Below are 13,919 nucleotides of genomic sequence, written 5' to 3' on the forward strand. Positions count from 1 at the left end.
CCTGGGGCTGGCGCTGTGGTGCAGTGGGTTAATGACCTTGCTTGAAGCGCTGGCATCCCATATGGACACTGGTTCTAGTCCCAGCTGCTCCTCTTCCGATCCAGCTCTCTGCTATGGCCTGGGGAAGCATTAGAAGATGGCCCAAGTCCTTGGGCCCCTGCACCAGCGTGGGAGACCCAGAAGAAACTCCTGGCTCCTGGCTTTGGATCGGCACAGCTCCGGCCATTGCGGCCATCTGGGGAGTGAACCATCAGATGGAAGACTTCTCTCTCTGCCTCTCCTCTCTCTGTGTAACTCTGACTTTCAAACAAATAGGTAAATCTTTAAAAAAATTAGTTTCTCAAAACACTAGTATAATATATCCTAATAAAGGCAAGCAGTAGCAGACATTAACAGGTTAAAAAAGAAACACATGGAAGCAAAATCTTTAGAAACTCAGTCCATTTAATTTTGCAGTGAATTTGGAGAAAAGTTTTTTTTTTTTTTTTTTTTTTTGACAGGCAGAGTGGACAGTGAGAGAGAGAGACAGAGAAAAAGGTCTTCCTTTTCCATTGGTTCACCCTCCAATGGCCGCTGCAGCCGGCGCACTGCGCTGATTCGAAGGCAGGAGCCAGGTGCTTCTCCTGGTCTCCCATGTGGGTGCAGGGCCCAAGCACTTGGGCCATCCTCCACTGCACTCCCTGGCCACAGCAGAGAGCTGGCCTGGAAGAGGGGCAACTGGGACAGAATCCGGCACCCAAACCGGGACTAGAACCCGGTGTGCAGCGCCACAGGCGGAGGATTAGCCTAGTGAGCCGCAGCGCTGGCCAGAAAAGGTGTTTTTTTTTTTTTTTTTTTTTAACTTACTTGAAAGGCAGAGTGACTGTGAGAAAGAGAGATGCAGAGAGGGAGATCTTCCATTAGCTGATCCACTCCTCAAATGTCCCCAACAGCAAAGTGGGCCAGACCAAAGCCAGGACCTCCAGAACTCCATTGGTGTCTCCCATGTGGATGACAGGGTGCCAAGAACTCAAGCCATCATCTACTGTCTTCCAGAAGGAACATTAGCAGGATAGGAAGAGGGAGGACTCCACCCATGGCACTGTTAGAGGGTGCAGGCATTCTAAATGGTGGCTTAACCCACCTTATCACACTTGTCCTAGAGAAAAGTATTTATAATTTTTCTGTATCTTTCACCACCTGCACAGTTACTAGCCTGGTCCAATCAATCATTATTCTTTGCCTGACCTATTAGTAACTGGTATTCTTTCTTCCACTCTGACCCTCCGCAGCTCATTAAGCAGATATAGGGACTCTATTCATGACCCTATTTTGTGTCTTTGCTCAAAACCTACTGTGGGCTTCCTATCTCACTTGGTGGTCTCAAAACCAGGGTATGAGTGCTTCTGGGGGAGTACTTATTTATGTTAAATATAAACCATTTATATATATAAAATTCATCATATATGTATAAATATGTAGCTTTTAATGTAGTACTGGAATATATAAAAATGAAAAATGGAACTGATACAGGACCCTATTTCATCCTAGCAATTCATGGTTACCTAATTTTTTGGGGGAAAAAAAAGGACTCAGCTACGTTATTAAAAGACATTCTCAAGACTTTGTCATGTTTAATACTTAAAAAAACTTTTCCATTAGATTATCATTATTATTTTTTTGACAGGCAGAGTGGACAGTGAGAGAGAGAGACAGAGAGAAAGGTCTTCCTTTTGCTGCTGGTTCACCCTCCAATGGCCGCCGCGGCCGGCGCACCGCGCTGATCGGAAGGCAGGAGCCAGGTTCTTCTCCTGGTCTCCCATGGGGTGCAGGGCCCAAGCACTTGGGCCATCCTCCACCGCACTCCCGGGCCATAGGGCCATAGCAGAGAGCTGGCCTGGAAGCACCGGGACAGAATCCGGCGCCCCGACCGGAACTAGAACCTGGTGTGCCGGCACCGCTAGGTGGAGGATTAGCCTAGTGAGCCGCGGCGCCGGCCTTTCCATTAGATTATCATAAACTGAAATAATTAAAATATCAGAGATGACACTTTGCAACTATTTGAGAGGCAAGAGAGAGAGAGACAGCAGGCAAGGATGTGCAAGTTCCCACCTGAAGGTTCACTTCCCAAATGCCTGCAATATCCAGGACTGCACTGGGTCAAAGCCAAGCGCCAGGAACCCAATCACCTGAGCTATCTCCACTGCCTCCCAGCATCTGCAGTAGCAGAAAGCTGGAGTTAGGAGACTCAAATCCAGTTATCTGATACGAGGGCTTTGTGTATCTTAAACAGTATCTTCACCACCAGGCTACATGCCCATTCCTTTGCAATTATTTAAACTTCTTTTAAAATCAAATTACAATGCTTGATGGGAAATAGTTTTCCAAAATTCTTTTAGAGAACAAAAGCTAGCTCCTTTAATAATTTTCCTCATCTCTCACTACTCTCTGCTCAAGCCACTCCATCCAAGTTGATACGTTGCTGTTCTGATAAGCTAAGGATACGTTTGCCTCATGCCCTTTGCACTATTTGTTCCTCTACTTTGAACACTGTTCTGCAAGAGAGACTCCTTCATCTTATCAACAGGCCTCCCTCAATCTCTATTTTGCTCCAGTTGCTTTTTCTTCCTGGCATTTACCTCGCATGTTATCAGGGTACTTAAAATTTAAGTTCATGGAAAATGAAACTGCGACAGTTTAGTGCAAAAAATTTCCAATCCACACATGGTTTTCTCATAATACACATTTCTCAAGAGCTTTCTGAAGTACCCTCGTTTATTCCAAACCTTGCACCATTAGCTCGTGAACTCTTTTAAAGGCAGGGAGAGCCTCTTTTGCTCTCTGCTGTAATCGCAGGGTATCTAAAACACTGACACCTAATAGAGGCGAGTCTTCTGGAGTGAGTAAATAAACAAGGCTTGCACATGGTTTAGGGACTTAGACCAGCTCAAGAGATAAAGACCAAAGAAGTGCAAGCGTCTCACGCCCAAACAGCCACTGCTCTGCAGAAACACTTGTTTCCCAAATAAAAGGCCAACCCTTTCTGAAAGCTTCTACCTGGAGGGCATTTGTCACCGGGCTCACCCAGGACACTAAGTGGGACTCTCAGAGGCCACCACACTGGAGGTGAGATCTTGGCTCCGCAACCTGAGGCGCATCAGAATCAGCCCTCTGCCCCACTTCCGGACTCTGGGCTGAGGTGTGGCTTTTCAAAAAGCTCCTGAGGTGACCGGTTTTCGGCTACGTAGCAACGTCCCGGAATCACACTAAGTAGTGGAAATTAGCCGCACAGTGAGTCTCTTCCTCACCGGGTCTTTTCAGCCTATTTCTGGTAGACCTCCGGTTAAAAAAACCAAAGACTCGGCTTACTGCTCCCCTGAGCCACAAACAGCAGAAGGTGCCTCGCACAGCACCAAGAACCGCGAGGCCCTGGCGTCCGATCACGCTGCAGAAGCTTCGGAGGAGACGCTCGCTGGGGCAGCCACAGCCGCGGCCTCCGACCCGTCCAGCTTAGTCCGCCCCTCGTTCCGCACCACAGCTGAGGCCAAACTCAGCAGCACGATCCGCCAAAGGCCGACAGGTTGCCACGGCCTCTGGCTTTTAAAGGCTAGCGCCTGTTGCGCTAAAGGTCCGCGGCACTGACGCAACGCCCCAGCCCCAGACGTCTGGACGAGCGTCGCGGACGACTCCGCGCCCGCGCCCGCGCCCCGAGTTCCCGCCTCCCTCCAGAGGACGTCCGTGCGTACGTGCGCGCGCCGCGCCCGCCCTCTTCAGCCGCGCGACGCGAGGGCGGGGGCGCCGCGTGCGCGCGCGCTCTCGTTGGTTCGCTCGCCTGCTCGCTCTCGGCGGCCGTTCTCGCTGCGGCTGGGGCTGGGGGCGGCGGCGGCGGCGACGCGGGCGGCGGGCGGCGCGGGGCGGTCCGGCGGGTTCAAAGAGGAAAACATGGCGGAAAACAAAGGCGGCGGCGAGGCTGAGAGCGGCGGCGGGGGCAGCGGCAGCGCGCCGGTAACTGCCGGGGCCGCCGGGCCCGCGGCGCAGGAGGCGGAGCCGCCTCTCGCCGCGGTGCTGGTGGAGGAGGAGGAGGAGGAAGGCAGCAGGGCCGGCGCGGAGGGCGGCGCGGCCGGGCCCGACGACGGGGGGGTGGCCGCGGCCTCCTCGGGCTCGGCTCAGGCTGCCTCGGCTCCTGCAGCCTCAGTGGGCTCTGGAGCTCCCGGGGGGACCGTATCGACGCCGGCCCCAGCTCCAGCCTCAGCCCCTGCTCCGGGTCCCTCGGCGGGGCCGCCTCTTGGACCGCCAGCCTCGCTTCTGGACACCTGCGCCGTGTGTCAGCAGAGCCTGCAGAGCCGGCGTGAGGCGGAGCCCAAGCTGCTGCCCTGTCTTCACTCCTTCTGCCTGCGCTGCCTGCCGGAGCCGGAGCGCCAGCTCAGCGTGCCCATCCCGGGGGGCAGCAACGGCGACATCCAGCAAGGTGAGCCGGAGGCCCGGCCCGACGTCTGGGCCGCGGGGCATTTGCGGAGCCCAGGAGGATCTGGGGACCGAAGTGCTGGGGCTCGGGGCTGCCCGGACCTGCGCGATCCTGAGGGGTGGGCGAAGTGAAAGACACGGCCCCTGGGACAGTTTCCAGAGAAGCTGGACCGCGAGAGATAAGGAGGGGGATGAAGGGAGGGAGCCGGCTGTGAGACGGGGTTGGGGGGAGGGGACACAGCGAAGGAGGTTTGGGATGTGCAAGCTGGACCCGGACAGCAGAGCCAGCGTTCAGGGTGGACGGGCGCCCGGCCCGGGAGAGGTGGTGGTGGTGGTGGAGTAGGTAAAGAGAGGAGGGCTGTGAGGATGGATTGCACTGGAGGGAGGGGACGTGGCCCGTTGCCCGGTTTGGAGCAAAGAGGACTGCGGTTTAAATGCAAGCGGCTAAAAGACGTTGGGAAACTTGGAGCCAAGAGAAGGCTCTTGATGGAAAAGAATTTTAAGATGGCATTGGGAAGGAGCATCTCAGGAGATGAGAATAGCAGTGAGGGACCTGCATGGTTAGGGACAAGAGTAAGGTTTGGGGATGAGCAGAAATGAACTTGGACTGAGATTGAGGGTCAGATAGAGCTGGGCATGCATTTGTTTCAGTTCATTGTACATTAAGGAACCCCTAGCGTTCTGGGTGCTGCTGGGACTGGATGTGATGCTGGCTTAGGACCCCCTTCCCAGTCTTAACAGGGGAAACTGTAGCCTGCAGCAGTGGAGGTGGGCGCTCACTATCATGGCTGTGGCGAAATGGAGGGAAAGTCAGGGAAACTTCCCAGGAAAGGAAGGCCTGGAGCAGGTTTCCTGAAGGGTGATTGCCTGCCTCACTGGGTGGAGGGGATCGAGGGTACAAGGTGCGTCCACCTTGTGCAAGACCTCTGGTGGACAGTAGATTGCATTGATCAGCTGCGTGGATAAGGAGTTCCACATCCTTTTCCAGCAACTCTTGGGACAAGATGTGTTTTGGACTTCAGAATACAGTATTTGGGAATTTTTCTTGGTAAGGTCTTTTATGTACTATGTCTTTTATGTAGTACTCCAGCAGTGGTGGGATTCTGGAATAACAGTTCATTATTGAGCACTTGAAAGTTTCTTCATTGAATCACACGAATATCACAATAACGTGGTGGACTTTGTTGTAAACATGTGACAGAAGTGAAGTTTCTAAGCAGGTATGCAAATTTGGCACAGTACTGAGGGGTTGGGATGTGTCCTGTGCAGTGTCTCCTGTACAAGGCGTTCCCAAAGGACTTCTCTATCCAAAGGGTAAAGTCAGATTTGTGATCTACAAAGATCACCTGAAGTCGTTGAGAGATGAAAGAATGCAGGGAGGCCAGTTAGGGGAACCTTGGCAGCAACCTAGATTGGAAATTGTCATTTGGATTGGGTAGGAGAGGTCTGATGCCAGGCATTACAGAAGGAAGCATTTTGATGTCAGGGAGACATCAAAATGAGTTCAGGTGTCTTCTTCGCCACTTTCTACTTAGAACTTGGACAGATTAACTTTTCTTCACCTCAGTTTTCTCATTTGTGAACAGGGACAAAAAGTATATTGCTCATGGGATTATTGAGAAAATGAAGTGAAATAAGATATGTAAAGTGACTCATATACAGTAGTTACTAGTGAAATGGCTGCTAGTTTATTGTTAGTAATGGAGATGGAGGGGCTAACTGAGATTGGTGTGTAGACCGAGTTCTAGGTTTCTTGTTTGCTGACAGTGCTGTTAGTGCAAGCAAAGAATTCAGGCACAGAAGCAGGTGTCTGTAGTGGAGAGAGGATATAATACCTTCACTTCTGGGTTTGAGCTGTTATTGGGACATGCAGATAAGAATGTTAAGAAAAAAGATCTGTGTTTAATGGAGGAGACACTAAGTGGTAATAGGTGTAGAGAGGATAGCTGGTCGTGGTCCCATGAGCATAATAAGACACGTGGGATTCAGTGTCCTTGTGGGAACCTGGATTAGGTGAGCAATTTAGAGGGAACTCAAGATGCAAATTGTGTTGGTTGAGGAACTGAGGTTATGAAATTGGCTTTCTGAAATTTATGTATGAGAGAATATAGTCCCATACGTTCTCTTCATTTCTCCACCTTTGTTTTTGAGCTGGGAGAAGAAGTAAGTGGAAAGGACTAAATACTGTTGTTCTTAAGTGATGTTGATTTCTAGCCAGTATCTAAAACAATCTGGAAACTACCATGTTTTTAGGTAGGAAGTCTAGAAAATAATTTGTCAGTATGAACTCCTGTGTGTATCCTTTGCTTTGCTCTTGAAAAAAGGAGAGCAAGCTCTGTGGAAAGAACTCTGGGTTGGATGGAGTTAGTGGTCGTAGTTTTGCCACCTAATTGTTTAACAGAGGCTCATACTGTTTCCCTAACTTTGTCTCTCAGATGTAGCTAGTAGTTATTCACAATCACTTACTAAGTCAAATTAAAAATGAATGTGAAAATGCTTTGTTTGTAACTGTGAAATGCTTCAAAAATGCATTATTGAAGGTATTATTGAATAATAATCTGTGATCTGAAGAACCAAAGCTGGTGGATTAATTCACTATTTCTCTGGTGGCTCTGAATCAGTGATGAGTATGGTACTGTTTTTTCTACATGGTGTTTTTCTGTCTCTCCTAACACACTGTGGCTGACCCCTCTGGAGGTTCACACAAGGGCGTTCTTGGACCAGAAGCATCGGTATCATCTGTGACCTTGTTAGGAATGCAGATTCTCAGATCTTTGGACCAGTGATGGTTTCATAAGTCCTCCAGGTGATTCTGATGTCCACTTCAGTTGAACCACTGTTCCTTAGTGAAGGGCTCCTCATTTCAAACATTGTCTCAGAAAAGCTTTGTTTTTATTTTGTTTTTAAAGAGTTATTTATTTGTTTGAAAGGCAGAGCTACAGAGAGACAGAGGCAGAGAGAAAGGTTCAGAAAGAGATCTTCCATCCTCTGGTTCACTCCCCAAATGGCCTCTAGGCCAATCAGAAGCCAGGAGCCCGGAGCTTCTTCTTGGTCTCCCATGTGAGTGCAGGGGCTCAAGAATTTAGGCCATCTTCCAATGCTTTCCTAAGCTGTAGCAGAGAGCTGGATAGGAAGAGGAGCAGCTGGGACTCGAATCGGGAATCGGTACCCATATGGGATACCCGCTACACCACAGCACCGGCCCCAGAAAAGCTTTATTTTGACTGCCTTTTTTTTTTTTTTTTTTTTTTTTTTTTGGACAGGCAGAGTGGACAGTGAGAGAGAGAGAGACAGAGAAAGGTCTTCCTTTGCCGTTGGTTCACCCCGCAATGGCCGCTGCGGCTGGCGCACTGCGCTGATCTGAAGCCAGGAGCTGGGTGCTTCTCGTGGTCTCCCATGTGGGTGCAGGGCCCAAGGACTTGGGCCATCCTCCACTGCACTCCCAGGCCACAGCAGAGAGCTGGTCTGGAAGAGGAGCATCCGGGATAGAATCTGGGGCCTTGACCGGGACTAGAACCCGGGGTGCCGGTGCCGTAGGCGGAGGATTAGCCTATTGAGCCACGGTGCCGGCCTTGACTGCTTATTTTAAAGTAGTCCTCCAGGTCACTCTGTGATAACTTTTTTTATTTTAAAGCTCAACTAAAATCAAAATGTCTATTTTTGTTTACTTGCTCATCTCATATTTCCCACTAGAATGTGGAATGATTGTTCAATAAATAGCTTTTGAATGAGTAAGAATCACCTAGAGAACTGATTAACATGCTAATTTGGAAGTTTCTTCAGAGACTGATTCAGTAGATTTGGGGATGACTGCATGTGTCTGCAATTTTAACAAGTTTCCCATGTGGTTCTGATGGAGGTGGCACCCACCACACTTTGAGAAACGTAAATTTAAATATTTTGAAGAGACAGTGTGATCTGTATTCTATTGGAGCAGTGGGAAAATCAAAATATACTAATTAATATTTGTTATATCTCAATAGTGAATTTTTTTTAAAAAAGATTTGTTTATTGGAAAGAATTAGAGGGAGAGGCAGAGATCTGTGATCTGTTGGTTCACTCCCCACATGGCTGCAACGGCCAGGGCAGGGCCAGGCCAGAGCCAGTCTCCCAGGTGGGTGCAGAGGCCCCAGGACTTGGGCCATCTTGTGCTGCTTTCCCAGGTGCATTAATTAGCAGGGAGCTAGATCTGAAGTAGAGCAGAAGGGACTTGAACTGGCGTCCATAAGTGATGCTGGTGTTGTAGGCAATGGCATAACCTGGTATGCCACAAGGACAGATCCAGTAGTGAGCTTTTAAAAGTGCTTTTGTGATTAACAAAACAAAACGAAAATTGGCAGCTGACATTATGGTGCAGTGGGTTAAACTGCTGCTTGTGATGCTGGGATTCTGTTTTCAAATCTTGGCTTCTTTGCATCCAGTCCAGTTTTTCCTGCTAATGTTTCTGGGGAAACAGCAGAAGGTGGGCCAAGTACTTGGACTTCTGTTGCCCACATGGAGACCTGGATGGAGTTCTTGGCCTCTGACTTCAATCTGGTCCAGCCCCAGCCATTGCAGGCATTTGTAGAGTGAACCAGTGGATGGGGATGGCATTGTCTTTCTCTCTTTCTGCATTTCAGATTGTTAAAAGTAAAAAAAAAATAAAATAAATAAATAAATAAAGATTATTTATTTGAGAGGCAGAGTTAGAGAGAGAGGGAAAGACAGATTAATCTTCTGTCTGCTGGTTCACTCCGCAAATGGCTGCAACAACCAGGGCTGGCTGTGTCGACTGAAGCCAGGACTTCTTCCGGGTCTCCCACATGGGTGTAGGGGCTTAAGTACTTGGACCATGTTCCACTGCTTTCCCAGGCCATTAGCAGGGATCTGGATTGGAAGTGGGACAGCTGGGACTTGAATTGGCACCCATATGGAATGGTGGCACTGCAGGTGCAAGGTTTACCTATTGCACCACAGTGCCAGCCCCAAAATAAAAATTTGATGTCTTTTCAGGTTAAGCCATGATGCTGTCAGTGGTGACTGTGTATGAGTCGATAATGTATCAGTAAAAATACAAATTTATATTGATGCTTCTGAACAAACTGTCAAACTCTTGAAGGAGCTGAGACTTTTGTAATGGGACATAGCTTCAGCCGTGATGTGGCTGAAGAACTGAATTGAGAGTAAGTTGCATTGGGTTCTTCTAGTAATTAGCTGGGTAACCATGGGGCAGGGCACCTAGGGAGCCACCTCCATAGATCTGCAATATGAAGAGGCTGAGTTAATGTTCTATAAGATTTTGGGATTCTGTTGTCTTTGACAAAACGTAACTTTTTACATCTGCTTCCATTTAAAATATTTGTAGTTTGTGGGGACTGATGGAAGAATCAATATGGAAAGATGATTCTGTTTCTGAATTCTTCAAGTTACTGTGAAAAGTCTGATGGAAACAATCATGATTTGAAGAGTATCTCTTCATAGTGTTTCTGTCTTCATCACAGACTGTGGTGGGTCACTTGGGGGAGTTCTCTTTTGAGCCCATGGAAGTTCTTACCCTCATAATATGAGGGTACTTTAGAAAGTTTGTGGAAAATGAAATTAAAGGATGCATTTATGTTCCTGCAAAAATTTTTTAAATCCATACATCCAAGAAGTCTTCAAAAGATTACTGGAAAATGTGTATTATGAAAAAAATATTGTATGGATTTCAAAGTATTTTTGCACCAAAATGCTTTGATTTTTCAGTCAGCTTAATATTTATTTTCATCTGCTTGGAGAGCTAGAGAGCCATCTTCCATCTGCTGTCCTTCCTCCCCCTCCCCCCATTCCTGCAATAGCCAGGCCAAAGCCAGGAACTAGGAGCTCCATCTGGCTCTCCCATATGGCTGGCAGGGGTGCCCAAGCATTTGAGCCATCATCTGCTGCCTTCCAAGGTGCACATTAGCAAGAATCTGGATTGAAAGTAGAGGTGCCAGGACTCAAACTGGCACTCTAATATCAGATGTGGGTGTCCCAACACCCACCCCCTCAACAATTTATTGCATAGATACCCTTTGTTGTGTATGTACAACTCTGTATGTATCCTTGTGCATACACAGTATGGCTGTTTCAGCCTCTGTGTGACTTATGTGGGAACTTACTTTCTCTAATGTATTTCACAGAAATACACTTGGATTATCCTTTTTTAAATTGTGTATATATGTATATATATATATATAATTTTTTTTGACAGGCAGAGTGGACAGTGAGAGAGAGAGACAGAGAGAAAGGTCTTCCTTTTGCTGTTGGTTCACCCTCCAATGGCTGCCATGGCTGGCACACTGCAGCCGGCGCACCACGCTGATCCGAAGGCAGGAGCCAGGTGCTTCTCCTGGTCTCCCATGGGGTGCAGGGCCCAAGCACTTGGGCCATCCTCCACTGCACTCCTGGGCCACAGCAGAGAGCTGGCCTGGAAGAGGGGCAGCCGGGACAGAATCCGGCGCCCCGACCGGGACTAGAACCCGGTGTGCTGATGCCACAAGGCGGAGGATTAGCCTATTAAGCCACAGCGCCAGCTTATTTGTTTTAATTTTATGTGAAAGACAGACAAAGGTTTTCTGTTCACTGGGTCACTACCCAAATGCCTATAACAGTCAGGGTTAGGCAAGGCCAAAGGTTGGAACCTAGAACTTGGTTTGAGTCTCCAGTGTAAGTGGCAGGGACCCAAGTACTTCAGCTATCACCTGCTGACTCCTGGCATACGCATTAGCAGGAAATTGGAATCAGAAACCAAGGGGGCCCGGCAGTGTGGTGTATAAAGTTAAGCCTCTGCCTGCAGTGCTGGCACCCCGTATGGGCACCAGTTTAAGTCTTGGCTACTCCACTTCTGATCCAGCTCCCTGTTAGTGGCTGGAAAAGCAGAAGAGGATGGCTCAAGTACTTGGGCCCCTGCACCCACATGGGTGACCCAGATGAAGCTCCTAGATCCTGGCTTCGGCTTGGCCCAGCCCTGAACCCCCCGCAAATGGCCGCAACAGTCAGCTTTGAGCCAGGAAGAAGCCAGAAGCCAGGAACTCCATCCTGGTCTCCCACATGGGTGGGAGGGGTCCAAGTACTTGGGCCATCTTCTGCTTTTCTAAGCACATTAGCAGGAAGCCAGATTGGAAGTGAAGCAGCTGGGACTCCAGCCAGTAGTCTAATATGGGATGTGGTGCTGTATGTGGCAGCTTAACCTGCTGTACCACAATGCTGACTCTCTGAATTCAATTTTTTTTAAAGATTGATTTATTTATTTGAAAGGCAGATTACAAAGAGAGAGAAGAGTCTTCTATGTGCTGGTTCACTCTCTAGATAGCCGTAATAGCCAGAGCTGCGCCGAACGGAGGCCAGGAGCTTCTTCCAGGTCTCCCACATGGATGCAGGGGCCCAAGGACTTGGGCCATCTTCTACTGCTTTCCCAGGCCATAGCAGAGAGCTGGATTGGAAATTGAGGAACCTGGACTTGAACTAGCACCCATATGGGATGCTGGCACTGCAGGTGGCGGTTTTACCCGCTACGCCACAGCGCTGGCTCCCTGAATTCATTTTTGAGCTCTACCATTTACTACTTGAATTACCATGATTAAGTTATTTAGCATCCATAAATTAGGAGTAGTAATTATACTTACCTCATTGTGTTACTGTGAGGATTTAAATGAGTTATTTATTGCAAATTATGAATTGTAGTCTCAATCATCTTCCAGTTGTCCCCCATTGACTTTGTGACTGCCTCTGTCTGATAATAAATACAAAAGGCAGGAGTGTAAATTGTTGGTATTTTCTGAAATTTGCTGGTGTATAAGCATACCTGATCTGGAAGTCATTTGAATTCCAGACCTCTCCAACTACCTACAACTTAGGATGTGAAAACTTGTAGACTGGGGTGGGTGTTTATAGCAGTTCAGATGCTATACATGTCCCATATTGGGAATACCTGGGACATTGTTCTGATTCCAGCTTCCTGCTGGTGTTCAATCTGAGATGCAGCAAGTGATGGCTCAAGTACTTAGGTCCCCACCACCCACATGGGAGACCTGGATCAAATTCTGGGTTCCTGGCATCAAACTAGCCAAGCCTGGCTGTTGTGGTCATTTGGGCATTGAACCAGCAGATGGAAGATCTTTGTCAGTCTCTGTGTCTTTTAAAAAATAAACTTAAAAAAAAAAATACGTATAAGCTAATCTTTAAACCCTAAGTCTTAATCATGCCTAATATTTGTATAAAAAATTCTAGGAGCACCTAATTGCCTTCTGTTTCCTTATTTATACTTATTGGCCTCTAAGGGAGAATATCCTAGAGCAGTGATTTTCACTTATGGTCCAGAGAATGTAGTGGTGCTGGTGTCCTGAGATTATTTCAGGGGGCCACACAGTTAAAACTGTTTCACAGTTAGATTAGTTCATTATTTGTCTTATTCACTGTTCTGACATTTCTATTGATGGGGCAGAGGCAGTGATGGGTTAAACTGGTTCAAGCCATACTAAATTTTATTGAATCTTGCTGTGAGTGTTGTGGTGCTGCTGTGGGTTAAGCTGCCACCTGGAACTCCCGGATCCCATATCGGAGTGCTGGTTAGAGTCTTGGTTATTCTTTTCCAATCCAGTGAATGGAAGATACCTCTCTTTATTTTTAAAGATGTTGTTTATTTGAAAGGCAGAGCACCAGAGAGGGAGAGGCAGATAGAAATTTTCCTGTTGCTCGCTCATTCCACAAATGGCCACAACAGCCAGGTCTGGGCTGTTCTACAAATGGCTGCAATAGCCAGATCTGGCCCAGGCTGAATTCAATCAGGCCAGCTCAGGACTCAATCCAAGTCTCCCACATGGGTGGCAAGGGACCAAGTATTTGGGTATACTGTCTTCCTAGAGACGTTAGTAAGGAGCTGGACCAGAAGTGGAACAGCTGGGTCTTGAATTGACACTCAGATATGAGATGCTGGCGTTGAAAGCTGCCGCTTAACTTTTTACACCACTCTACTTTTCAAGTAGATGAAAATAAATAATTAAAAGCTGTTGAATTTTTACTGCCAGATGCTTAGAACATTTCAACTAGTAATTAAAAAAATACAGGGGCCAGTGTTCCAGTTTGTGGAGTAGTGGGTTAAACTATCGCCTGCAACACTGGTTTCACATATGAGTGCTGGTTTGAGTCCTGGCTGTTCCACTTCCAATCCAGCTCTCCCTCTGTCTCACTCTCTCTCCCTCTTTGTAACTGTGCTTTCAAATAAATGATAAGTAAATGTTAAAAATTGGCTGGCCCCAAGTATATGTACAAAAATATAAGATGTAAAAAAAAATTTAAATGCCATCTTTACTTAATATTTTAAGTAAGCATTAAAAAACTTTTTAATTGAATTTTTATCCTTAATGTTCTGTGTGTTGAAATGGGAAATATAAAAATAAATGCCTCTTATGCTGACTGAAGTGCAAGAAGAAAAGTACTTATGCAGTTGTTTGAGTTCCACACTGAATCAATATTTT

General features: G+C 47.6%; 1 protein-coding gene across 2 annotated transcripts in view; it reads left to right on the plus strand.

Annotated features, from left to right (window-relative positions):
* Positions 1 to 3,725: 3,725 nt before the first annotated feature.
* Positions 3,726 to 13,919, plus strand: part of TRIM33 (tripartite motif containing 33) — a 149,764-nt gene continuing 139,570 nt past the window's right edge. The window contains exon 1 of one of the 2 annotated variants that reach the window (XM_017345956.4): positions 3,726 to 4,447. In XM_017345956.4, the coding sequence (XP_017201445.2) occupies positions 3,922 to 4,447 (526 nt within the window). In that variant the 5' untranslated portion in view covers positions 3,726 to 3,921. The remainder of the gene's footprint in view (positions 4,448 to 13,919) is intronic. The other variant, XM_017345957.4, reaches the window with a different exon arrangement.

Source organism: Oryctolagus cuniculus, chromosome 7 (assembly GCF_051225735.1).
Source record: "Oryctolagus cuniculus isolate XC-2025 breed Fujian yellow rabbit chromosome 7, ASM5122573v1, whole genome shotgun sequence".
Taxonomy (NCBI): Eukaryota; Metazoa; Chordata; class Mammalia; order Lagomorpha; family Leporidae; genus Oryctolagus; species Oryctolagus cuniculus.